Source organism: Calonectris borealis, chromosome 23 (assembly GCF_964195595.1).
Source record: "Calonectris borealis chromosome 23, bCalBor7.hap1.2, whole genome shotgun sequence".
NCBI classification, from domain to species: Eukaryota; Metazoa; Chordata; class Aves; order Procellariiformes; family Procellariidae; genus Calonectris; species Calonectris borealis.
This window is the reverse complement of record NC_134334.1, coordinates 4,324,490-4,348,283: the sequence shown is the minus strand read 5'-3', so window position 1 is coordinate 4,348,283 and position 23,794 is coordinate 4,324,490. Positions and strand designations below refer to the sequence as shown.

General features: G+C 51.2%; 2 protein-coding genes across 14 annotated transcripts in view; one reads left to right on the top strand and one right to left on the bottom strand.

The window, feature by feature from the left end:
* SAMD11 (sterile alpha motif domain containing 11) overlaps nt 1-15,047 on the top strand; it is a 126,960-nt gene extending 111,913 nt beyond the window's left edge. The window contains exons 13-15 of the mRNA XM_075172401.1: nt 5,914-6,038; nt 10,549-10,659; nt 13,453-15,047. Of these exons, the coding sequence (XP_075028502.1) occupies nt 5,914-6,038; nt 10,549-10,659; nt 13,453-13,701 (485 nt within the window). The 3' untranslated portion in view covers nt 13,702-15,047. The remainder of the gene's footprint in view (nt 1-5,913; nt 6,039-10,548; nt 10,660-13,452) is intronic.
* The window catches only part of NOC2L (NOC2 like nucleolar associated transcriptional repressor), a 59,042-nt gene continuing 46,007 nt past the window's right edge, over nt 10,760-23,794 (bottom strand). For 2 of the 13 annotated variants that reach the window (XM_075172403.1, XM_075172405.1), the window contains 2 exons: nt 20,124-20,264; nt 10,760-17,576 (listed from right to left, as the gene is read on the bottom strand). In XM_075172403.1, coding sequence (XP_075028504.1) covers nt 17,431-17,576; nt 20,124-20,264 — 287 coding nt within the window. In that variant the 3' untranslated portion in view covers nt 10,760-17,430. Of the gene's footprint in view, nt 17,577-17,598; nt 18,472-20,123; nt 20,265-23,794 lie in introns of those variants that run through there. The other 11 variants (XR_012677056.1, XR_012677057.1, XR_012677054.1 and 8 more) reach the window with 11 other exon arrangements.

Sequence of the window (23,794 nt, the reverse complement as noted above, 5' to 3'; positions counted from 1 at the left end):
TTCTATGACAGGCAGGTGGCCAACATGATAAATATTCCTGCTGCCTTGGGCTGCTGAGGCTTCCTCGCAGGAGCCTTTTTCTCCCGGCCATTAAAAAGGGAAACGCACGGCTCTGTGGTGCTCATCGCTTGTGTGAGGCTCTGCAGGGAGGCTGGATTGTAGATGGGTTTCCTCCCTCCCCCAGCAATGCGCGAGTTACTGTAATAGGCCATTTATTATTATCACTTCGAATTTTTATCACGATCGTGTCTTGAGGCCTCGGCGAAGATCAGGGCTGTGTTTCACTGCCCAGTTTCCAGGCACTTCTGCTTTGTGGAGCCTGTTCAGAGCTGTAGGTCTTTTCCTGAGGGCTCTTTTGCTTTTGGCTCGCTTCACATTTTGTCGTGGCTGTTCATATTGCCTGTTTGCGGGACAGCAGCGCTGAGTTTAGGCCCTGTTGTCGTCGGCACTGTACAACTCCATAGCAAAAGCTCTCACCTGAAACAGCCTTGGGAAGACAGCGCATCTTGTGCGATGCAGCGCAGGAGGTAGATGGGGGAGCTGGGTGTTCAGCAACTGAAATATTGAGGGCTATATTGATCCAAATGCTGCGGGGGTTGTGGGGTGTGCTGGGGTAACGTGTGTCAGTGAAAAATGGGTTACTTTGGCCCTTGGGGAACACAGTCCACCTGAAGACAGACAGACAGAACTGCACCCGCCTCTCCCCCGGTGCCAGATAATTTCCGTAATCCTTTTTTTGCACAAGGACTGCTCTTTTGGCCTGGGTGGGCACAATGCTATGCTGTACACTGGAGGCAGGTATTTTAAAGTCACGACCTAAACGAGGCAGGTAACATGGCAGGCTGAAAGGAAGAGCCGGAGGGAGAAGAGAGAAGCAGCTGGCTGAGAATGACCACTGAGTTTCAGGTAGTTCCTCTGGTCCTCAGCAAGGGGAGGCTCCTCTTTTGGAGGCAGAGAGCTGTTTTCTGTCCCTACTGGGAAGAATATCGATGAGGCAGCCAGAGCTGGGTCGATTCCCTGAGCTGCCTTCTGGGGATCTGGCGGCTGCTCGATGACCTCATCTCGTCAAGGTTTCAGCAGCCTTGCTCCCCTCCTCCTCCTCCCGCCGCCCTCCTCCAGCCCCGTCCTTTGGAAAAGGTGAAGGATGGAGTGTGCAGGAGGCTAAAATCCTTCTATCGATCTGTAGTCTGGAGAGCAATTAACGCAAGCCTTCCAGTGCCGCTCCGTGACCCGAGCCCTCTCCAGTGTGCGGGAAGGAGGGGTGCGTGCACAGGGCGGGATGGGAGAGGGGTTAGAGAGTGGTAGCAAAACTGATTAAACCCGTAGGTGGGCTGACTTCCAAGTGGGTTTGCTTTGCGTACTGCTTCCCGGTTGGCACCTGAATTGTCTCCTGTGATGCCAGGAGCAAAAACTCGCGTGTCTCCGTGCGGCAGAGGCAGCCCCGTTGCAGCCTGGCTGCTGGATTTGCAGCAGGTTTCCCTTAGCGGGATGGCCAGAAAGGTTGCTCTCCCTGACCCGTTCAGCCTTTGGCTTCTCTTCTGAAGCAGCTGGATATCAGGAGGAGGGAGGGAAATTATAAATGGATTGCGGCATGGGTGGTGAGGGCTTTTACGTGGACACCTGTCTACAAGACGCTGGCCTGGGACGATGGATTCTTTTCAGTCCCTACACGCTGGGCCCCATCTGGTGAAATGCTCTGTAATCCATTACCAGTCTCTCGGACCATCATTTATCATAGAGCAAGACAGAGGAGGCCTGGCAGGGAATAGATGCTGCCCTTTATGCATCCTCGCAGTCCAGCAGGATCCAGTGACATGTCATTATTATAATAGAAGGTGCGTCCCTTCTAGCCACTTGGCACCTATTTGTTATCATTCTCCAAACTGCCAGAGCAGTGGTGAGCGGGTGCAGCCGTGCACAGAGATGGAGCAGACGGTGCGGTACCTTCCCGAGGAAGGAGCCCTTCTGCTCCAGGGACTTCAAAATTAGAAAGGGCCAGTGACTGGATGCAGTGTGCTGAGGGCTGGTCCTGTACTAGTTGCAAATTAGATACACACTGAGGCCAGAGGGACCAGTAAGCAGCTGTTGTGTCCTCCTGCAGAAGTCCTTCCTGGGGTTATTCCTGCATCTGGTGACTTCAGATCGGGGACAGAGCTGAGGTGGGAGCAGGAGGGCAGCGGGGGACGCCTGAACACCAGGCTCCGCAACCCTGAATTCAAGGGTGCTGAGTACACAGAATGGTGACTCACTCTTTGGAGCTACTAGGGCTGAGCTCTTCTGCAGTCACCGTGAGATTTTGCGTTTTTCTGCAGGGAACAGGGGTGTTTTGCCACTAACTGCAGTGGAAACAGGTTTCCACCCTCTAGCTTTTAAGTTCTGTGTCACAGAAATTGCTAATAGGCCAGAACCCTAAGTATTGGTATTTACCTTCCCCCTCCCTAGAATATTTCCACCAGTCAGTCCCTGTTTCCCTGGTATAAATGGGAAGGGAAAACAAACTCTCCGAGATAACTATTTTGGCCATATTGTATTTCTCTGTGTGTGGGTACGTGGAAAATATTTCTTGTTCCCATCCAGCAGGCCTGTCTTGCCCTCACTCTTGGACACAGCAGGCTTACTGTGTGCGCATCTGTGTGCATCTTGACCTCTCCCTTCCGTTCTTCTGGGGGCACGAGGAGACAAAGGAAAGCAAACCACAGAGGAGAGAGGCTTCTGCAGGAGAAGCAGTTGCTAGCCCAGCTCTGCTGGCGATGTCAGTAACCCCGCAAATGATCCCGCATTCGGTGCGCTTCCAGGATTGCAAGCATGCGTGCAGGAGAGGGACCGCAGGGAAGCCTTACACCTTCCCCCTCATCCCTGCCAGTTGTGAATGCAGCTTCTGAGCTAAATTCTGCCCGCGCTGGTGGGGACCTGGGGAGCACGCGTCGCTGGCGGGGACTGAGCAGCCTCTCTCCGTGCAGGCTGAGGTTAAACCCTGAGGATGGGTCTGGCTGGCTGGTGACTGGAGAATTCATTCCCAAGCACTGTGTTGCTGCAATTCAATCCTTGGCTTGCTTTTGGAATAAGGAAGTACCTAATTTTAAAGCAGTTGGCTGTTACAGTCAGATCCCCTCAGAGACGCTTGCTCTGGCTGCAGATGGAGGTGTCTCGCCTGAGCATTGACTGTGCCTGGAATAATTGAGCACAATTTCACTTCCTCTATTTACCAAGCTGCAGCCGCTCTTCCAAAAAGGAGAAAGCGAATTAACCCCCCACCCCGAGGAAGAAAAACTCTCCCCCGAAACGGCAAAAAAAGGGAAAAAAGCCCTCAGCCATTTGGGTGTTTTGTGAATTTTAACATAAGCAGCTGTGAGTTTGTCTTCTGGAAAATGGAATGCAATAGGAATGAGAATGAGGGCTCGTGTCCGTCTGTCTGTCTGGTAGCTGGGGGTGGCGAGGGAAAGGAAAGTGCTCGCTGGCTCTTTGGCAACGGCCTCTGCCTCCACCTCCCGCGCTGACAGGCGCCTTAGCTCACAGGAAAGCCGCTCGTTTTCTCTGCAGCTGTTATCAGACACACAAAAGTATTTGAAGCTTTTTCTGGAAGAAGAAGGGGTGTGAAGAGAGCGAGGAGCTGCCTGGCCTCCAGCGGGGCGCAGGGTGGCGAGGCGGGGGGCAGCGAGCTCTCCCCCCTCGGTGCGTCGCGGCCGAGCGGAGCTGTCCCGGGGAGCAGCGAGCAGAGCATCTTGCAAGCCTGGTGCTTACGGAGGGGAGGGGGCCCTGCAAGAAGGAAAGATGGGGGCAGAGGCTAAGGACGTGAAGAGGGGGTGAGAGGTCTGGTTGTTGTCCACAGCACGCGCCCTGAGGGTCCTGGGCTGGTAAGAAGCACTGGCAAGGAGGCCTGCAAAGATGTGCCCGAGTCCCCGAGGCGTGGGGGGAGAGAGGGACAGGTAGAGCTGGCAGAGGCAGCAGGCCTTGGAGGGCTCCCGTCTCTCCCCACAGCTCCAGCCAAGACGTCCTGGCACTGGAGTTGGCACTCGTCTGTTCGCACTGGCCCGTGCGTGTCAGCAGAGCCGCGGGCTGGTCCCCGTCGGCCAGGGGCGTTTGTGAGCAGCCCTCTCCCCGCAGGAGGCTGATGGCCCTTGCGTACCCATGGCTGTGCAGGGGGTGGGGGCTGCAGACAGGGCACCGCTGTCTCCTTCCCCGAGAGCAGGCGGCGCGGCGGGACGTGGCGGTGCAGCCACAGGAACGGTGCGGAGGGTGAGGCTGGGAAGGGAAGCAGGAAGTTGGGAGCGGAAATGTAGTGGAAATGATTACATAGCGTCTGACTGCTGCTTGTGCCGACTGCTGTTGGTTTAAAAGCATCTTATTGGTACGATAACTTCCTCTAAATCCTGTCCTTTTTCCTGTTACCTTGGGCTGTGCTGGTGGCTTTGCCAACTCGCTAGTGGAGACTCGGCCTGTGGCTTTGCTGTTTGCTCTTTCTGCGCCTCTTGCCTCCGACCTGGTGCGTTCCCCCAGGGAACCGGCCACTCCTCGTCCTCTGGGCTTGTGCTCCCCACCGTGATTTTGTTGCATCCCACTTTATCTTGTCGTTACTTGCAGAAGTGCTATCCGACCTGCTGTGGACAGGAGCAGAGGAGTCACAGCAAGGGGTTGCGTCCATAGTGCTGATCAAATGCCTCAGGGAAAAACCTTAAGCCTACAGAACAGATAATTTTGTCATGATAGACCCCTGGGAGAAATATTTTTTCTAGTAATTTGTTGCTTTGTGCCCTGAAGCATAACAGTTTATACCCCTCATAAACTCTTTCTCTACCCGCTATAATCATGGATGTTCACATCCCTGTAAATGTCCTCTTGGTCTCTTGCTCTAAATGATATCATGCAGCGGTGAGTTCCACAGATTAATAATGCCTTTTTCTTTCTTTTTTTCCTTCCCCCCCGAAGTGGCGTTTTCTGGAACTAGGTTTCTTCGTGACTTGTTTCTGCGTTTTTTCTTTTACATGCCACAGTAGATACGAGTTACCTGGCTGGCGTTTCTCTCGCCATTTCTTATTCTCTGTGCCTCTCCTCCAGCTCCTCTCTCGGCTCCAGTCCGGTCTTCTCCCCGCGTGCACGTCCTGTGCTGTCAGGCGCTGGCGACGCAGGGCGGCGGGGGGGCTCCTTCCACCCTTTTGGAACCCATCACCTTCGTCTCTGCTGACAGGGCTGGGACCTGAACCGCTGTTGCGTTTCGGAGAATTGACATATCGGCTTGAACTGAGCTGTGCGATCTTCAGAGTGTCGCGGGGGCTGGCAGGGTCATCCCGTCACCCGTCAGACGCTGGGCCGGGAGAGGTGCCCAGCTCCTGCGGTGGAGCGGAGGGCAGCGCATCCTGAGGCAGCGGCTGTGTTGGGGCAGACCGATCCGATGGGTATTTCAGGCTGGGGTGGATTGAAAACGAACACTTTGAAAGAGCGAGACGTTCTCCGGCGATTCACGCTCCAGCAAGGCAGCGGGCCACCAGGGAGAGGTGCTGGAGCCTGTTGTCATTCGGAGCACGTAGCCAGGAGAAGGGTTGGGGGAAAGAAACCCACAGGGCAGTCAGAGTTTTCCGCTTTGCGGTGCATGTGGAGAAACACTCCTTCAGGGTTTTTTCTTTTCTCTCCCCTCCCCCCATTTCTTCCCCGCAGCTGAAGAACATTAAACACATGAAATGCATTAGCTAGGATTTTTCCTTTCCCCTACCCCCCTTTCTAAGCTGGGGACCTCCAGGAGGAAGAGGCCTATGAATTGACCCTGCCCAGTGCTTTAATTGACAGGTCATTAAAGATGAATGTGTGGCTAGAGAAAAATATTCAGATTGCAGGCTAGTTGTTGTCCGTGTGGGATTTTAATGATTTATGTTTCTTTCTCCTCCCCTCCTTCCTACCCCCCAACTCCAAACAATCCAGGCACCATGGGAGGTCTGTTTCTGGATGGTGAGGAAAGCCCTGCGCTGGAAGACATCAGCAAATGGACGGTGGAGGACGTATGCAGCTTTGTGTCCAACTTGTCTGGCTGCACCGAGTACACTCAGGTAAATCTCCTTTAACAGCCTCAAGACCATCACGGGAGGAGCGTCCTCCCTGCAAGCCCCTGTCCTCTCCCTCCCATCTGTGCCTATTTTACTTGTGCTGTCTGTCGTAGGAGGAGGTGTATCTCAGAGCCCTGCAGGGCCCGAAGCTTTTTGGTTTTTTTCCTAGTGGATTGCTAAATAGCCAGTGAAGACCCCGAGAAGATGTGTGATGGGCCTTGCAGGTGGATAGTAGTAAGTTAAGAGTCCAGCGGGAGAGGGGCAAGGTTAGGAGGGAGCCTCTGAGTTGCAGGGTTGATCATGGTTAGTGGCTTTTAGTGTCACTTATCTCTCGCTGTCCGGCGCATGCTTTTAGAAGCTGCCCTGTGCTCTGTCGCGGAGCTGAACGCAGCGGTGGCTTTGTGCGGAGCAGCTGTGCTGTGGGACGGGCTGCCAGGCGGTCCCTGGATCGGGGTGGGCAGCTCGCGGCACCAGCCGGCCTGGCAGAAGGTGCTGTGTTCTCTTGCTGCACCCCGAGCATTGTCGGGGCAGAGCAGGGCTGCAAGTGTCAGAGTAACCTCCACGCTTACGCTGTAGAGTGATGGTGACCGTGATTTTTAAGCTCGTTATAGCAGAGTTGAAATATCCATCAGTACTAGGGGCTTCATAAAGGCTGCTCAGTGTGAGGTCGTGAGGTGCAATACAAAAAACAACCCTGTGTTTTTGGCTTCCGCATCTGCTAGAGTCCATTATAAATGCCCCATTGAGAGAAGGCACCAACTGAGCTGCCTGGGACAGCCTTGTAAAGAGGATGTAGTGTGCTTAGAAGGGAGGGACTGAAAGTAGCAGAGATAGAGGGGCAAAGGGCCAAAGTTCAGGACAATCCAGCCTTTCAGCAGAGAGACGTCCTAGGCTGAGAACAGGTCTTGAGAGGAAGGAAGGAGAGCAGGAGTCGAGCTTTCTGGACATGCCACTTCAAGGGAGGAGCTTCCCTGGCTGACAGCTCAGGAGCGCAAAGCTGTGCTTCGACATCCAGGCTGGCCGAAATCTGATTTCTAAAAATCCGCCAGCCTCTTTGGCCCTTGCTGTCTCTCCCTCCGTTAGTTGCGTTAGGCCAGTGTCCTCTCCCAGAACTTATGCCCGCCCCCAGCCATTTTGAGAAAGGTAAAGCTCAGCACCCCGCTTCTGCTGGGGCCATGGGCTAGGAGAGCAGAGTGCGTATCTGGCTCTAGGGAAGCGATTCCCTTTAGGTTATGCCGATTTGGTAGCGTGCATGGGGCAAGGTCCATGCTTTTGCATCCCTCCAGAGGGGACGGGGAAGCAGAAACCTGGAATTGCCCCACACCTCCCCCTTCTCGCTCAGGTGACGGGATAATGTCCTTTCAATCTCAAGTCTGTCCTTCCTTGCCCCCGAACCGTGACGTTAATCCCATCACAACACGCTTTGTTAAAACCACCTGTAAAACCAGTGCTGCTGTGGAGCAAACAGCTGTGCGTGCATGCGAGAGGCAGTATTTAGGAAAGTGAATGCTTGTTACGGAGATGGGGGTACGTGTAACATCCCTAAGAGGAACGACAGAGATTTGGGTTGTGCTTGGGAGTGGATCGGGGTGGCTGGGCCTCCCTCCATTCCGATTAGGGAGGGAGGGAGGGAGGGAAAGGACGCTGGCTAAAAAAAGATGGTGGATGGATGGGTGTTTACGGGAGTGAGAAGCAGCAGGTCTGCGCGTGTAGAGGGGAGTTCAGGATGGGTTTAGTGGGGCTGATAAGGGGAACGGGTGATGGGTTCAGGAGCGTACAGCCGTGGGCTGCAGTATGTGTTGAAGAGAGCTCAAGCAAAAGGCTCTAAAACCAAAATACAGCTACTCGCGTTCGCTGTTACCCCCCACCCCAAACAGTGTGCTCTTGCACTGGTGGTGTTGCAGTTTGCCCGCATTCCTGCGTTGGGGAATGAAGATCAGAGTTGCCTGGAAGCTTCTGAATTAGGCCAGTAGGAAATGTGCAGAAATCTTTAACGCAACCACCTTGCAGAAGGATCATCCATTTACACCTTCCATGCCAGCTCCTGGTATACCAGCGGGGAAGAAATCAATAGCTTGCTGAGACAAAAGTTCAGCAATCTTCTCAGTGCATTGCGAACAAAATGTTTTACGATAATGGGAGCTGCTGTAAACAGCCTCCTGTCGTGGCCTTGCTATGTTGCATTATGTAGGGGGTGCACGGCTTAAGGGATGATGTGTTTTTATGCACTATGGTTATATGCTTAACAGGTTTTTTACTATGTGAAAATGCCAGTGTTCAAGGGCGACCCAGCTCCGTGGCTCTAAACTGCAGAGCTGTCTGTGTTCTCTTCTCCAAAACCACAGCTGCCGGGGAGGTCTGGCACTGGTCTGCAGGCTCCTCCTGCCAGGAAAACCCAGCAAGAGTTTGGTGGTATGCTGCGCATTTAGAAACATGTTTCAGACAAACAAGAAAACTTCAGCAAAAACAAAAGTTGCCGTGCCCGATTTCAGCCCTTGACAATATTCAGCTTTGTCCCTGCAGTGGATCGAGACCTGTGGGACACCCGAGGGCGATGCTTTTCTCAAGTGAAGGCTTTTTGTGGGGGGGTTTAGTGCCGAGCGAAGGGAGGCTTTTGGCTCCCAGCCACAGTGGCTTCAGAGGAAGGGAAAGAAATCGGTATAGTAAGTTTTGCTAGGTCAAAGAGCAGAAACACATGGCGCAGTCATGAGCAGCTTTGCTGGTGGAGTCCAGCAATAAAAAACCACTTGCAACAGCTCAGCTGCCTTGGCTCTAACAGCCCCTGCCACTCTCCAAAGGGATGGCTCTGGGCTACGGTCTGCTGCTGAATAAGAAGCAATTAGAGTAGATTGAACCCCCTCCCTTGCTATAGTGTTTAGTAATAATAACGCTATGCCTAAGCCACTGCATGGAGAGACAGCAGGATTAGGCCCCGTAGACAGTTCATTTGGCCGAGCGTATGAGCTGGGGTGTGAAAAAAATGCTATGGAGTGGAGGTGCAGCTTAGTAAGAGAAACCAGGCGCCTGACCGACATATCTCGCAGAACCAAGGGGAACCTGCTGGCTAAATTACCAGATGATGGCAGTTTACTCTTGAAGTATTGAGCCTGTACGTCCAGAATGAACACCCAGGGGAGACTGGTGTAAGCGTAGCCCTGCTCTATATATGAAGAATGGAGCAATAAGACCAGGTATCCAGACCTTAACCTTTATAACACAGTACATAGCAGGTGGAAAACTCTTGCATGACCCTGTCATTTGAAATAGATAGAGGCAAAACAAAGTGTTTTTTTCTGTCCTTAAGAACGTGTTAAAATGGAATAGTTTTGCATGGCTGGGTGTATTAGAATGTGTTCATACGAAACTGCCATTTTTATAAGACCGTACTAGCCCTGCTGTCATTTCTGTGATTACGTGTACGCACATCACCCGGCTCTGCGTCACTCAGCTGACAGGGAGGGGGGTAAGAGACTTGCTGTATTGTTAATGGGAACTGCCGGAAAGGCCAGCGCAGTTGACGCAGTAGGACCATGCCACGATTAGTGGTACCGCTTGGCTACCTCAGTCAATACAACGGCACTGCGATATTTATTAGTCCGTGTTGCTAGAAGTGTTGGGGAAAAAGAAAGGGCCTTGTGCTAAAACAGACCGGGCGGGAGGGCTCATCCTCCCCGAGCCCCGTTGGTGTTCTGGGTTATCGGGAGTCACTACCAAACACCGTGACGGACTGCATTCTGCAGGCTGCTCGCACGTTCTAGGAATGGTTGTAATACACGAGAGGCAAAGGAGGAAGAGAGACTGAAAAAAAAACCCAAAAGAGTGCAAAACGGAGTGTTGCACATGAATCCATCTCACCTGCAGATCTGTTTATGTATTTTGCCTGGAGACTGTTTTGGAAATTAGCAGCTTCGAGAAGGAAATGCATGAACAAGCAAGTTCCTCCTTCTCAATTGCATATGCCTCACTGAAGACTGCAAATACTTTTGAAGTCTACTGGGTCAACTTTTTCCAAATATCGACACAAGTGTGAGTGACCTAGGACTTGCCAAAATTGAGATTCTTCTATCTTTTCTCCTATGTCTTCTGCCCTTTTTTGGAGTTGGGATAGGGCCCCTGGGCATGTCACTCTTCTTTCTCAAATCCACTATCATACGCCATAGCTGGGCTTACTCATAATGTTGCTCTTAGGTCAGCTGTTTTGGTTGCTAAACCTGGGGACATTCCCCAGGGGGAAGAACTTCATGCCCCATCCCAACATTTTAAAAAAAAAAAAAAAAAAAAAATTACTGCTTTATCTAAACTGGCCCAACCAGCCCTAATTCACATTCCCCCATGTGTCTCCTTTTACGTGTTGGCTCCTAGCTCTGGATACAGGACTGTATATACCTCTCGTGTATTAATATGGGCCTGCTTCATCGCTGAGGCTCTTAGTCTACCTTTTCTACAATGGCAAGACGAGCGCATCAGGTGATACGTCACTGGCATTTCTAACCAGTGCTCTGGTTTCTTCCAGGTATTCCGAGAGCAGGCTATTGATGGTGAGACCCTGCCCCTCCTGACGGAAGAGCACTTACTGAACAATATGGGGCTGAAACTCGGACCTGCACTGAAGATAAGGTCACAGGTAGGAAAATTTCCTATGTAGTAGCAAGTGGCGCGCTTCAAAGTTGTCCCTAGCTGGAATAGGGCTGTCAGGAGACCTGGTTTATCGAATACAATTTATCATCAAGCAGTAATTGTTTATTTATTTATTTGTAATTCTGGTTTCAAGAACGCTTGATCAGTCCTCCAAAATGTTCCACATCCTCATCTGGAGCCAGTCACATAACTCTTTCAGGAAGAAAACACGGACAGTATTCAGTGTCCAGGGGCAGAAGCACATAGTTCAGGACAAGTGGTGGGAGGGAGTAACAGGGATGCAGTGGGAAACTCCTAAAGTGGACCAGCTCCTGCTAGAAAAGACCGTTAGGCTGTTCGCACCAATACCGGCCAGGAAAGAAAAGCTGTAAACAGGCGAGGCAAGGTAGATGGATTCAAATCAGTTGAGCCTTAAAACAGTCATCCCAAAGTACCTAAAGAACTGGGTAGAGCTACCTCAGGAACCCGTTGTGTCTTTTTTCTAGACTGGATGCAAGTCCTTTTGCTGCTCATTTTCCTTGTAACTAGACGGCTCTTGCCAGTTCTCCTTTTTAGTGAGGCTTGAAGCACAAATGCATTTAACACATCTTAGCATCATCTGTTGATTATTTTCCCTCCCCAGTGAGTAATGGACCAGCTCTTTCCCTTCTCTGCTGTGCTAGTAATAGACTTCTGTAACATTTTTATCTCTTGCTAGTCATAGCTTACTGGTCTTGCTGATGGGCCGTGCCACCCCCCACCCCCTGCTTGTGCTATTCATTTGTGTTTTGATACACTGGAAGTAGAAATTGTATTTGCCTCTGTTGATAACTTCTTAGTCAAGTTCTCTCTTTTAGGGGACTGTATTTCCTCCTCGACAGACTAGTTTGCTGTTGTGCCCTTATAGAGATGTTTCTCCTTCTCAAAAGACCCTTTTTTTTCCCCCTCTGTGACTTGGCTCCCAAGTTGCTGCCTATCGAGGTCTGCATTCCTAAAATTGTGTTGCTGTTCCCTGCCTTCCCTAGCTGGCGGTCATGGTCATGGGGACTTCCATTTCAGTTGCCTCCACTTCCCCCTGGTTGGACTCAAATCTAGAACATCTCCGCTAGCTTCTTTTTTTTTTCCATTTAATGATCGGAAAATGGCTTCTGACACATGTCAAGAACAGGCTGTTCCAGTGTGTTCCCCAGGGGATTATGTCATGCGAATAGTTACATGACAGTAATGTGCATGTGCACATACATGGGTTGCACAGATAGTAACTATTCTGGCATGGTTTCCCTAACCCACAAGCTATACATTTGTTACATTATGTTAAAACAATAAGAGCAACTTTACTACTTTCCCTACAGCCCTCACTGTTTATGAGGGGTCTAATAAAAAGGTTCTGTGGGCAATTGTTCCCTGTGGGTCAATTCAGTAGGAAATAAAACTCTTATGTTTCTTAAAAACAGGGAACGCCAAATAGCTCACAGACATTCTTAGATCGGATTTGCTGGGGGGAATATGAGATATGGGCTGAAACTAGAAAAACCCTGCTTCGATTTAATCAATAGTGTTTAAAGTTCTATAATAAGGCATGGTTTGGGGGGGGGGGAGTAAGTGGGGAGCAAAGTCCTGATGTTGCTAACTGAATAATGCCGCAGTTGTCTGGTTTGAACACAAGCCTGTGTTTTTGTTTAAGCGTAAATGTGAAACAGCTGTGTAGGTGCTGGAAAGTTGTGGGGCCTTTGGCCCTTGCTGGGAGGCGAGAACTGCTTCAGGAGAGTTTTCTTCGGTACTGCAGAAGAAGGGAGAGGCTGCAGGCTTATAGTTTCCTGTGCAGTTAACAGCAGCCACCCTGTAGCCAGATTTTTTCCTCCCTCGTGCTGTTGTCCCAGCCCCCCTCGGCCCCCCCAAGAGCAATTCTTGCTCCTCAGAAGTGGACATCATGCACTGTCCTGTACAGCACCCTGGGCTGGCTTAGCACAAGGAGAGCAGAAGAGTTCTACCAAATTGGCCATCCAGTAGTTAATGAAATAACCGAAGTGGCAGGAATCGGTCAGCCCCCGTCACCCGATGCACCTTCACCTGAAGGCAGCCGCAGCCAGCCATCTTCCCCAGGCCTCGTGTAGCAGAGGTGACCCAGGCACCGCTGCTCACCGCCACCCTGTCCCACTCATGAAGGGGATGAGCTGGGGGCTGTAGAAGATGACGAGCACTCTCATAGTTGTCCACGCAGCCTTATCTAGCCAGGTAAACGGGCTGCAAGTTTGCATCGTCCCCTGATGAGACAGTGAGACCGGATTAGTTCAGAGGCTGGATTGGTTGAGCTTTGGGTTGCACGCTTCCTTTCAGCCCGCACCTCAGCAAGGCCTTCGGTCTCGTTCTGGCCAAAGACGACAGACGCATCCCAGGAAAAAGGGCCTGCACTACAAGTCCCAGCACATCTTTAGCCTGAGACATGAGCTAGGGTAGACCTGGCAGCTCCAGCTGTACCTTGGTGCCATGCACCAAAGTGCCCAGTGTAACAGAGGTAGGGAGCACTGCTGCAGGACAGAGAGTTCTTTAGAAAAAAGGAGAGAGGAGGAAACCCTCCCTAGTCTGCTCTGGTAGGTCACCAAGGGCGTGCTTGGGGTTTTTTTGTGGATTGGGAATGGTAGCTTTTCTATCTGCAGTTCACTTTGGGGTACAGAACCTGGGCTTGCTGCATGAAAATGCAGCTTCTATGGATTTCTGAAGACAGTTTGTGCACATTCTCATCCCTTTTTGCCCCCCTTGCATTTATTTCCTCCTTTTTTTTTTTTCCCCCCCTAAATAGGTCGCCAAGAGAGTGGGCAGAGTTCTGTACATGGCAGGCTTCCCCATGGCTTTCCCACTGCAACCTCCTGGTTTACGGCCACCAGAGCGGGACCTGCCCCCGGCCGATCTCCGGCCGTCCTCCACGGGCAGCGTGGCCTCCCCTTTCAGCAGTGGCCTGCCCTCCGCCAGCCGCGTCTCACCAAAGCAGGAAAACGGGAACCCCTCCATCATTGCTGGGATCAATGACACCACGAAACCTCCATCTTAACTGCAGGACAGCTCTTGATTGCTTCTGGAACTGAGACTCAGTTGAAGAAACTGAAGGTAATGCATTTTGAGAGACGAGGAGAGCCTCCCTCAGCAGGAGTGAGGAAGGGAGGTTTTTAATTTTTTTGGATGCATTTGCTTTTTGTTTTAAAGAAAAAAAACAAACCCACAGAAGTTTTAAAAACTGTAAAAAGGGAAGGAAAGAAAACCATCCAAAGATGTACTGAGACAACGCAAGTGAAGAGAAAGAAAATGATTCTGGAGGATGTCAGCAGCATTCCCATTCCCTTTCACACCCCTTCTCGCTCACCAGTCTGAGATGGAGAGCCGTGGACAGGGAACGAACGCGGTTCTTTGCCATCAAAGAAACATGGCTTTCAGGAACTTCGAGTGTGACTCCACGCAGGGAAAGGAAACGGGCCCTGCTCCTCCCAATGGTACTCAACACCCCTGAGCAAAAAAACCCATCAAAAATGAAACAACCACCTTCCCAAATATCTCCTCCTCCCTGGAAACTGTACTCAGTTCCTCATTCAGGTGTCTATGCATCTCTAGCAACTTCTAAAACAATACCAAAGACAGACAAAAAGAAAAAAAAAAAAAAGAAAAAAAAAGGCAAGTTCCGGTCCATGTTTACTTCAGTGTGGATGGTACGGCACAGGCGGCTCGGTGCTGTCCCAGGGGCTGCGCTCTTCCCTGGCACGTTGTCCCTTTCAGCACACACAGAGAATGGACTCTGCCTGTGCTCCAGCCCTGCAGAGGTTTTTGGTTTGGTTTTGTTTTGTTTTGTTTTTCCATTAGATGTTTTGTTTTAAAGAGAAGAAGAAGAAGAGTATGTGCTTTGGTGGGATGGAGGGTCACAGGCCTCACTCCAATGTGGCCCCCTCCCTCCTTCACGTGTACAACAGACTCATTTATACATTTGGGGTGGGTTTTTTTGTCCGTAGGGTTGGTTTTGTTCTTTTTAAAGCCTTGTTACAGAGGTGGATGTAGTTGCACATTCTGGCCTGCTGTGGACCATGAGACGGATACCTGTGCGTTCCCAGAGGAGGGGGAGGGATGCTGGGGGATTCAGGCTAAAAACAATGGGTAGAGTTTTTACTACTGTGAATGAGATGGTAACTCCTGGGGGCGACCTCCTGTGACTTGTACAGTTGTGAACAACAATCACATGTGGTACTTTTTTCTCTCTCTCTCCCCTCCCCCCTTTTTTTTTTTGTTTAAACGTTGCACGTGCTACCGTTTTTCTTACAAAATAGCTTGGTGGTACATTAGCTTCTTTATATTGTAAAAAAAAAAAAAAGTCATTATCCATCACATCACGATAAAATGCTTTCCAGCAATCAATTTAAATAAAAAAGAAAAACACTTAATTTACAAATGGTACCTAACTTCCTGAGCTCCTTGCAAGTGGTTGCTTTACCCAAGAAGTCTCCTTTCTTTCGTTGTGTGTACCCTGGGGCCATACGCCTTACCGCTGGTGTTGGTAACTCTTGGTGCACTGGGGCTGCTACAGGTCTGGCCTAAAAGCCAATCTGAGGGTTAGTTCACACTGCTAAAAGGCTGATAAGCTCCTTTCTCTTTTGGAGGAAAAGGTAAGTTAAACCCTTTTTCTTATAGTCCTCATCTTTGCAGTCACATCCCAGGCTCCCATATGTACCTGCCTGAAGACACAGGCTTTGCCAGCTGTAGGGAACTCCTGAAACCCCGAATGAAGCAGCAGGTGCTTTGGCCCCCTCAGAGTGGGCTATAAATGATAATAATCATGACAATAATGATGATGTTAATAATAAAACTTAATTACTAATTTCTAAGGTTACGTCCTCCCCCTTATGGGACAAAGAGTATTTGGATGCATGGCTAGGAAGGGCAGGTCTAGTAATTATTGTAACTGCAGTTGGGAGAAAGACACCCTCTCTATCCCTATTCCTGCTCTAAGCTCCAAAAAGACATAACAAACTCTGAATGCAGCAAGCACCCCACAACACTGTATTACAGCAGTAATTACCTGTGCGGTAATGATGTCTGGAAGCAGGAAAGGGGCAGCACTCGGTGTAGGACAGGAAGAGCATAATTACCTCTTTACGTACACCGACACGTGGGTGAGAGGGAGACCGCTAGCCAGGCTACAGTACATTTGAGTTTTTATCTGCAATAAGGCAATGTTTCTGAGCTGTGGTTCTTCTGACTCCATGAAAATAGAACTTCAAAAAAATAAAAGGAGAAAGGTTGTTGTTTTAAAAAAGTTTTTTAAAACAGCATCTTGTCGTCTTGTGATGTGCAGGAGTAAGGATGCCTGTAGGGGAACACGTAGGCAGTGCAGAAGGCAGAGATGAACACGTCTGTGCGGGCAGCTTGGCCACCCCTCGCACTGACAGATAGCTACTGACCTCACTGAATGGGGGCAGAGAAGAATAAAGATCGTATTTAGTCCCGGCCCTCTATTTTTCCAAAAATCTGCTTTAACAAATAACAATGCTCTTGAAAGGCACAGTTAATTTTCAGGAGTGATTCTGTCAGATATGCCCTAAGAATACTTAATTTTTCCTACCTCTCTCAGCAAATACCCTCTACTTCCAGTTTATTTTCCAAAGAAACATGTTTCCTAGCTGCCAGTCCTGCAAACTAACAGTGGTCACAAGAGATAAGCTGTTTATGTTTTCCCAGCAGATCACAGATTGCCCTTACCCACCTTGAGCTACACAACGTCCTCTCACAAGCACCACTCCTACAGGAAGACACATAACGAGCTGCATCGAGAAGCGGCCCAGGTGATGCAGTGGGTGGTTTTGAGGTAATAAAGAAAGGCGGAGTGCCCAGGACAGCCTGCAGTCCTCACTACTGTTTTCAGGACTCACTGAACAAAACGGTGTTCACCACCATCAGCGGCTAGGACAGGCCCTAGAAAGAGGTGATTTTATGTCACTATGGGTAACAATAGGTTGGTTACAAAGCACGGGCTCAGACTTGTCCCTTGTTTTCGCTAAGCAAATGTATCCCGCGCAAATCAACAGCCCTCACAAAATGAAAGTATGTTTCCTACGTTATTAGTTTTGCCTCTTCTTACTCCTTCCTGCCTGCGCAACCTCCTGTCTCCGCCCCCTCCCTATATCCTAAGGCACGCACTTAAAGTTAACTTCTTTAGCGTACTTACAGCCAGCTTGATTGAACTGACTGAGCTGTGTCTAATGTTACTGATAAAGGCTTCCATCTGCAGTGAAGATACAAAGCTCTGAAACACTCTGTGCAATCCTTAAGAACTTCTTGGCAAACGGGAGGGTTTGGTGAGGGCCCCAGAGCAAAACGCGGGTCGACACGGGTGGGTGGCTGAACAGACAGGAGGACCCGTAGACAAAAGAACTTGTCCTTCCCTTGGTCAGCTCGCTCACACTCCAGCAGGAGCTGAAACCGAACCCCATGCTATTTAAAGCAGCAGATTTTAACAAGGGCTTTTTATTACCTATGCTGCGCAGTTTTACTGGCCTTGACGCGACCACGATTTTACTGTTACCAAAAACATAACTGGTAGAAAAAGCTTTGAAAGTCCAAGTAGCGTCTCTGCTGCGTCACTGAGAAAGTCCTTGGTGGCACGTCGGCTGGCCTCCCACCCTCCATGCTCCCCAGCTCTTACCACCTCTTTGAGAACCAGCTACAGGTGCTGAAGGCTGGGAGATCCAGTACGCAGCAGCTCTGTAAGGGGTAAGCTTGGAGGGGGTGGCTGGGAGGGGGCTCAGTCATCATCGGAGAATGCTAAGTCCTCCACAATGTCCTCTTCTCCTTGGGCTAGCTGTTCGAGGTCAGATCGTGACATCCCACGAGTGCAGCTCCTCTGCTTCTGTGACCCTTGGGAAACCCGAGCGCCTTCCTTGCTTTCCTCTGTGGGTGGAAAGAGGGAGAGGTGTAAATCCGGCTTTACTGGGAGTAAGACTGAGGCGAGTCGAGGCAACTCATTGCTAATTAATCCCAGACACTCATTAATTTATTGGCGCCACCGCAGCTCCCAGGTAGTGGAGGAGAGTGCTGCAGGGTGCTCGGTACAGCGCTGGCTCTGAAGTACTTGGGGCGAAGAGAGGAGGCCTAACGAACTGCCGCCCCTGAGGCAGGAACGCACAGTAAGAACTGGGGGCATGAGACGGGCAGTGCCTCCAAACCTTCAGCCCTCACAGCTCGGGGAGTCTTCCTCGCTAGAGATGTCAGGCTGGGCATTAAGAGCTGACAGAAAGGCACTGTCAAAGGTAACTGCAAGACTCCCAAGTGCAAAACCAGCCCCAAGCTCCCTCCTTTTTGAAATAATACTCTAATAGTGGGGAGCACAAGTGAGAACTGGTTTCTAGGGGCTGTGCAGGACAGTACACGTCCTCATTCCCAGTGCCCTTCTCTCTCAATCCAGAAGTGTGGCTTGAGCTTCCTACACCTCGCTTCCAAAGGGGGCCCTGCAGACCATCTTTCTACCAGCAAAGCATCTGCTCAGCACCAATTCCTACCTCCGGTCTTATGCCCACAGCCTCTCCCAGGTTGCGGAGGGCGGCAGCAGCAGCAGCTGTGGGACGTGGCTGCCTCTCAGCACTCCCTGGATCAGCTGCCAGGCTCTGCCACTTCAGCCCACTCGCCAAAAAGGACAAAAAGCTACCTCTGGCCGCCCAGATTGGGGGCTGGATGCTCACCGCAGTTCACATCCTTCAAAACCGCACTGGTGACACCAGAGCATCAGGACCACAGACTCCAGGGCACTGAGAGCATGTGCAGAGTTCTCCCCTAAGGCTCTGGCCTGCTGGAGAGTGGAAGCTGTCTCGGACACAAGCTCCTCGCTGTTCCGTTGCCCGACCAGGCCGCATGCATGCGTGTTTTGGTAAAAAGCACAACAGGAACGCTCAGCACACAGAGCTTAAGACTTGGGAGGGGCGGATCTGCCTGTCTGCCCTGCCTGCCTGATGTCTGAAAAAGTGCCACAGGCCAAAAGTGCCAGGTCACTGCCACTGCACCAGCGTATCCAGGCACTACGAGACTGCTGGCTCTGCGCCGTGCTCCTACAGCCCAAAACGAAGGAAGCTGCCGTTAGGGGTGAAGGAAGGGAGGATCAGAGTTCCTGCTCCCCCAGACACCAATTCAGCTTGTCTGAGTGCTCCAGTAGCAGAGAGGGAAAACTCTTTATCCCTTACAGCATTGTCAGAACACGCATCAAATACCCATCTACTCTCGGCGCCGAGGTTTGGATGTGCATGCCAAGCCACAGCCATCTGCCATGCTAAATCAGTCAGATTTTGCTCTCACTTGGACTCTTTCCCCCTTCCTGCTCTCCCTGCTCCCCAAACTAGTAAAGAAAGCCTGCACACAGGAGCTTTTGTGGCTGTTCCCCACAACCACACATCACACCCAGAGGCATGCTGAGGAGCAGAGGCTTGGCACTCTAATACAAAGGCCTAAGCAAGTGGCACACAAAAACCAGCAAAGGAACACCGCAGCAGCCAGAGGCCCTGGCAGGCCCTGCTTCCGTCTGCTAAGTTAGCAGAGCGACTTGGCAGACACAGGCAAGAACGTGGGTCGCTGCACTCTGCTGGGGTGCTGAGCAGGCTCTCTAGCTGGCTGTGGCTCTGTGCAAGGGACAGAAGGGGAAGATACTCTCTCCTCAGCTGCAACAAAGCCTGGCTTGGCGTCTAGCACAGCCCTGGTGACACCGCTGGCAGCTTTCTCAGTAGCCATTTAGGCAGCTGTTCTTCTGGCCGGCTGGGAGCACGCTGAACTGGTAGCCTCTCACGCTGACACCCACCACTCCTACCGATTGTGTCTCTGGGCAGCAGCTACTAACTGGCAGAAGCGATGGGGGCCAAGCACAGAGCGAAGCCAGTGGTTCTAGCAGGGTCTGTACCCACACTGGCAAATACCACCGTTTCAGTGCAGAAACCCCAGACGAAGATCTCCTACCAGTCCTATTCTGGGAGGAGCTGTTGAAAAGCAGCGACGAAAGGGTTACCCCTGTGCAGCACTGCATACCCCAGGCACTGCTCAGATGAAAAGTGAAGTGCACCCTCCGCACCCCCACGCATGTGTAACCTGTGGAGAGTCTTGAAGCAAGGTTTCTGTACCCTGTTGGGGTGGGCTGTACTTCAAGAGTTTGTTTGAGCCTCTCTGCAGGAGGCCCCTGAAAAGAGATGAAAGGGACTCGTGGGTTGCTAGAGCAAGGCCTGCAAAGACCTTAACCCTTTCGCTCTCTTCTCAGTATAAACTGCCAGGTCTCCCTGTCCAGGGGGTGGGTGTGTGTGTCTGTGTGTAAAAGTCCCTCCTGACACCCTGCAGCTCAGAACAGCAGCACAGCGAGAAAAGAGGAGACGGTTCCTTTGTAGGGGAGCTCCCAGAATGCAAAGGAGCCTTCAGTTACCAGTGCCGTCAATAATTCCCTTCCCCTTTGCCAACTGCACTACTTACCATCTGAGTCACTGTCTTCTTCCAATTCTTCCTCGTCCTCCTCGACTTCATACTTTCCTTCTTCTTCATCATCATCCTCGCCATAGTCCTTGCTGCTTGCTTCTGAACTGTCGTCTGATGCCTGCTTGCCTTTGGCTTTACCTGCAAGTATTATGTAAATGGAAACATAAAGGGCAGCACCCAAGCGTACATGCAGGCAGCACATGCAAAGGGCAAAGTGCTGCACCCCAACATTCATCCTCAGGAGTACAGTCGTACACACACCATATTTCTCCAAAAGCCATGTCCCCTTGCATTAGAGGCCCAGAGAAGGATGCATTTCATTTCTGCTAGAGGCCAGCAAGGCCAGGACACAGACAGTCGGAGAGATCAGCTCAGAAGCCCCTAGCAGGGCTTTACTGCTAAAGCCCAGGATTTGCTGCTACCTGGTATTTATGGAGCACCACCGGCGCAGCACCCAAGCGTCCGTCATGAAGATACCTAACTGTCCGCCCTGCTCAGAGAGACATGAAAGCTAGGAGAGGAAGACAGACAGAAGAGCACAATAAGAAGAAATGGGCCTACTGAACAGACATGAGAAAGGAGAAGGAATAAGTCACGAAGCTGAGACCAGAGAAGGGCTGGTTCCACTGGGAAATAGTGCCTGCGTATACCCACCTCCACCCCTCCCATGGCTGCATGTAACTGAAAACAGCAGCAGACACTCTGGTTCAGGGCATCCCTGTAAACCTCTCTTAGCTTTACTCCCTTTGTTAGTCACCACAAAAAGGTCTAGGAACAGACATTGCAGCAAATTCCCTCTGCAGATGGCTAGCCAGGTCCAAGGGAGCCTCGGAGGAAGTATTAAGAGCCTCTGGGTGCTTGGCCTGTGGGCAAATCATCTGCCTCTGAGGCTCTGGAACTGGACTTCTTTTACTCATGCTGAGTTCACTTTAGCGGAGGAGTGCTTCTCCCCTCTCTCCCTCCTCCGGACAGTGTGAGTCACCAGGCATTTAAATGACAGAATACAAATTCTGTACAGAGGGAGCAGAAGAACCAGCTGCTTCTTGCCTCCTTCCAGCCACCACCCCTGAGCTAAGCCCAGCTCAGTGCTGCAGGTTGCCTGCCCTTGCTTACAAAACCGCTGAAGCAGCTATTTATTCACGCTTCAGGCGCTCTGCTTGGAAACTGGCTGCACATCTTTCTCCCATTGTGATTCTTGGGCCCCACCATGGCACCTATTTTTTGCCCCATCCTCCCTCCTCCGCAGCTGACCTGTGTTACTCACTGAACTGGATACAGAGCCATTAATAAGCTGGCTGCTAGCGTTCCCAGCTCCCCGTCATCACCCTGCTCACTCTGCTTTCACCCATCTGTCAGCTCTGCCAGCATGCAGCCTCTGTGCAATTGCCCCCCGAGGGATCGGAAGCTACATCTCATGGACGGAGCGATCTCAGGCGCCCGCAGCCATGCGGAGAGCACCCGTTGCACAGGAGATGGATTGCAGTGCTATTCACCACACCACATCATGTTGATGGGCACCTGAGCAGCTCAGGCAACAACCGAGAGGGGCACGCTCTCATCCATCAAGCAGCACTAGCAAAAGCAGCGACAGATCCAGCTACCAGCTCATCTGAGAGTATGCAGAGAAATCAGCTGTGGGCAGGAATTGGGTATCGGGCCCTCGGGTCATTTCTATGTGCTAGAACACAGGCAGCAGCCCACTGAGAGGAATTTACAGAACTTCTCCAGCCTCCTGCTCCCCTCCCCTAAGCTCAGCCCCTGCCTCCCCTTCCTCCGATGTACACGCACAGAGGCCCCAACACAGCCGTCACGCAGCACCCAAGCTTCCATCTCCTGAGGCAGAAGTGTATCAGCAAGACTCCAGAAGACAATGCTGAGGGTGCTCCGGTTAACCAGCGCTTCTCCCCTCTTCCTCCTCACTCTGCCTCTAGATCCTCAAGCTGACAGCCCACAGCAGGAATTTTGCCACTGAGAAAGGCCATGATTATTCTGCTAGGAAATGAAAATGTCTGACCTCTCCTTCCACACCCCTGGCCCCCACCGGTCTGGCATTAAATTGATGTAATATGATTATGTGAGGGATAAATGAAGAAACCTGTTCAAGTTCATTAGAGGCACACCAACACCTAATGTGGACAGATCACTCATTACAGCCCGGCCCAGAGAGACGCTGCAGCCACACTCCCTTCTCGCCTTTAATTGCCTCATGACGAGGCAGTCCAGCACCTCTTTCTAAGTCATTAATAATTTCCAGGAGCGGCCGCCTTTCCTCCCAGAGATCTGTCAGCTGGTAAATGAGAGGAACGCACGAACTTCCCCACCCCCACCAGCGACACACAGATTGATCAAATCCATGCTCTTTCCTCCCCACCTCCTGGCTCTTTCCTGCACGAGGGTTCCCGAAATGTGCAAACTTGTTTCCCTCCCTTCTTCAGACCTTGCAGAGACCCAAGCGAGGGAGTCTCTCCTGCCTGCCAAATGCTTTCTCCATTACGGAGAGCAGTTTGTCTTGACGTGATGGAACGGTTTGCGTTCGCCACCTTTCCTGCCCCCTTGGGGAGGATGCCGGGGGTGTGCGATCCTGCTGAAATGAGCAGGCAGCTTTCAGCTCCACCTGCACAAGGTAGGGGGAATCTCCCCTCAGATCCACAAGATTAAAAAACAATTGCAAATTCATCACTCTCCTTCCTTTTCCTGTGCAGCCATATCTGCAACACACTGCAATACAGTACTGCTTGCAATACGCTGCTTGCAATTTATTCCCTGGTGTGGCTGCACCACAGCCAGGTGTAGACCGAAACAAAGCAACCAGAAATAGACGGCCAACAGCCAGCGTCGCCTTGTTGGAAGGACCACTATGCTGGGATCCCGGACACGTGAACTCAAAGTCCCATCTCAAACCCCACTCCAACTGTGTCGAGATATCCCTCCCTCTCCTGCCTCAATTATTAAGCCTGAATTTTTCATATCGACTCACTGAGCAGGGACTACCCCTCCCCAGCAGCCTACGCAGCAGCACCTCCCACCAAACTTGATCTCAGTTGAGGTCTCCCAGCGCAACGCAAGATGCACTGACAGGGAGCTAAGCAGCGCTCCCAGCTTCCAGATTCTGAAAGCAGCGGATATGGATTTGTGTTGATGAACTTACTGACCGAATTCCGAAGAACTGTCCACCACCCTCTCCGTTCTTTCAGGAACCCCTAAAATAAACAGAAGTGCTGGCACTGACAGAGCAGGGGGCTCAAACCACAAAGAAACCCAATGAGACTTCTATAAACGTGACAACACACACAGAAACATTTGTTATTGCTAGTCTTCAGAAATCCTATTGCTAGGATTCAGAAAAGATTAATTCATTCGTTCATTGTTGGATTCAGCAAGGCCCAAGAAGCAAGAATGAAGATTCAGATGGGTGGGAAGCTTTTTCTACCAGGGACCTGTAGCCTACGGCAAAGGCTGGGTTGGGACTCAGGAAAGAAGAGACCGAAGACCTGCAAAGCTTACGGAGCTAGGGAAAAGGCTGCTGCTGTCAAAGATAAATGGCTTATCACGGTTTTGGCTGCTGTGAGGCTGCTAAGGCCTAAGGTTAAGGTAAGGAAGGATCAGAGAGCTTAGCTACTGCTGGGTCCTGCAGGACCCGAAGGGCTAGGGAGGGGGCCTGGGCCAAG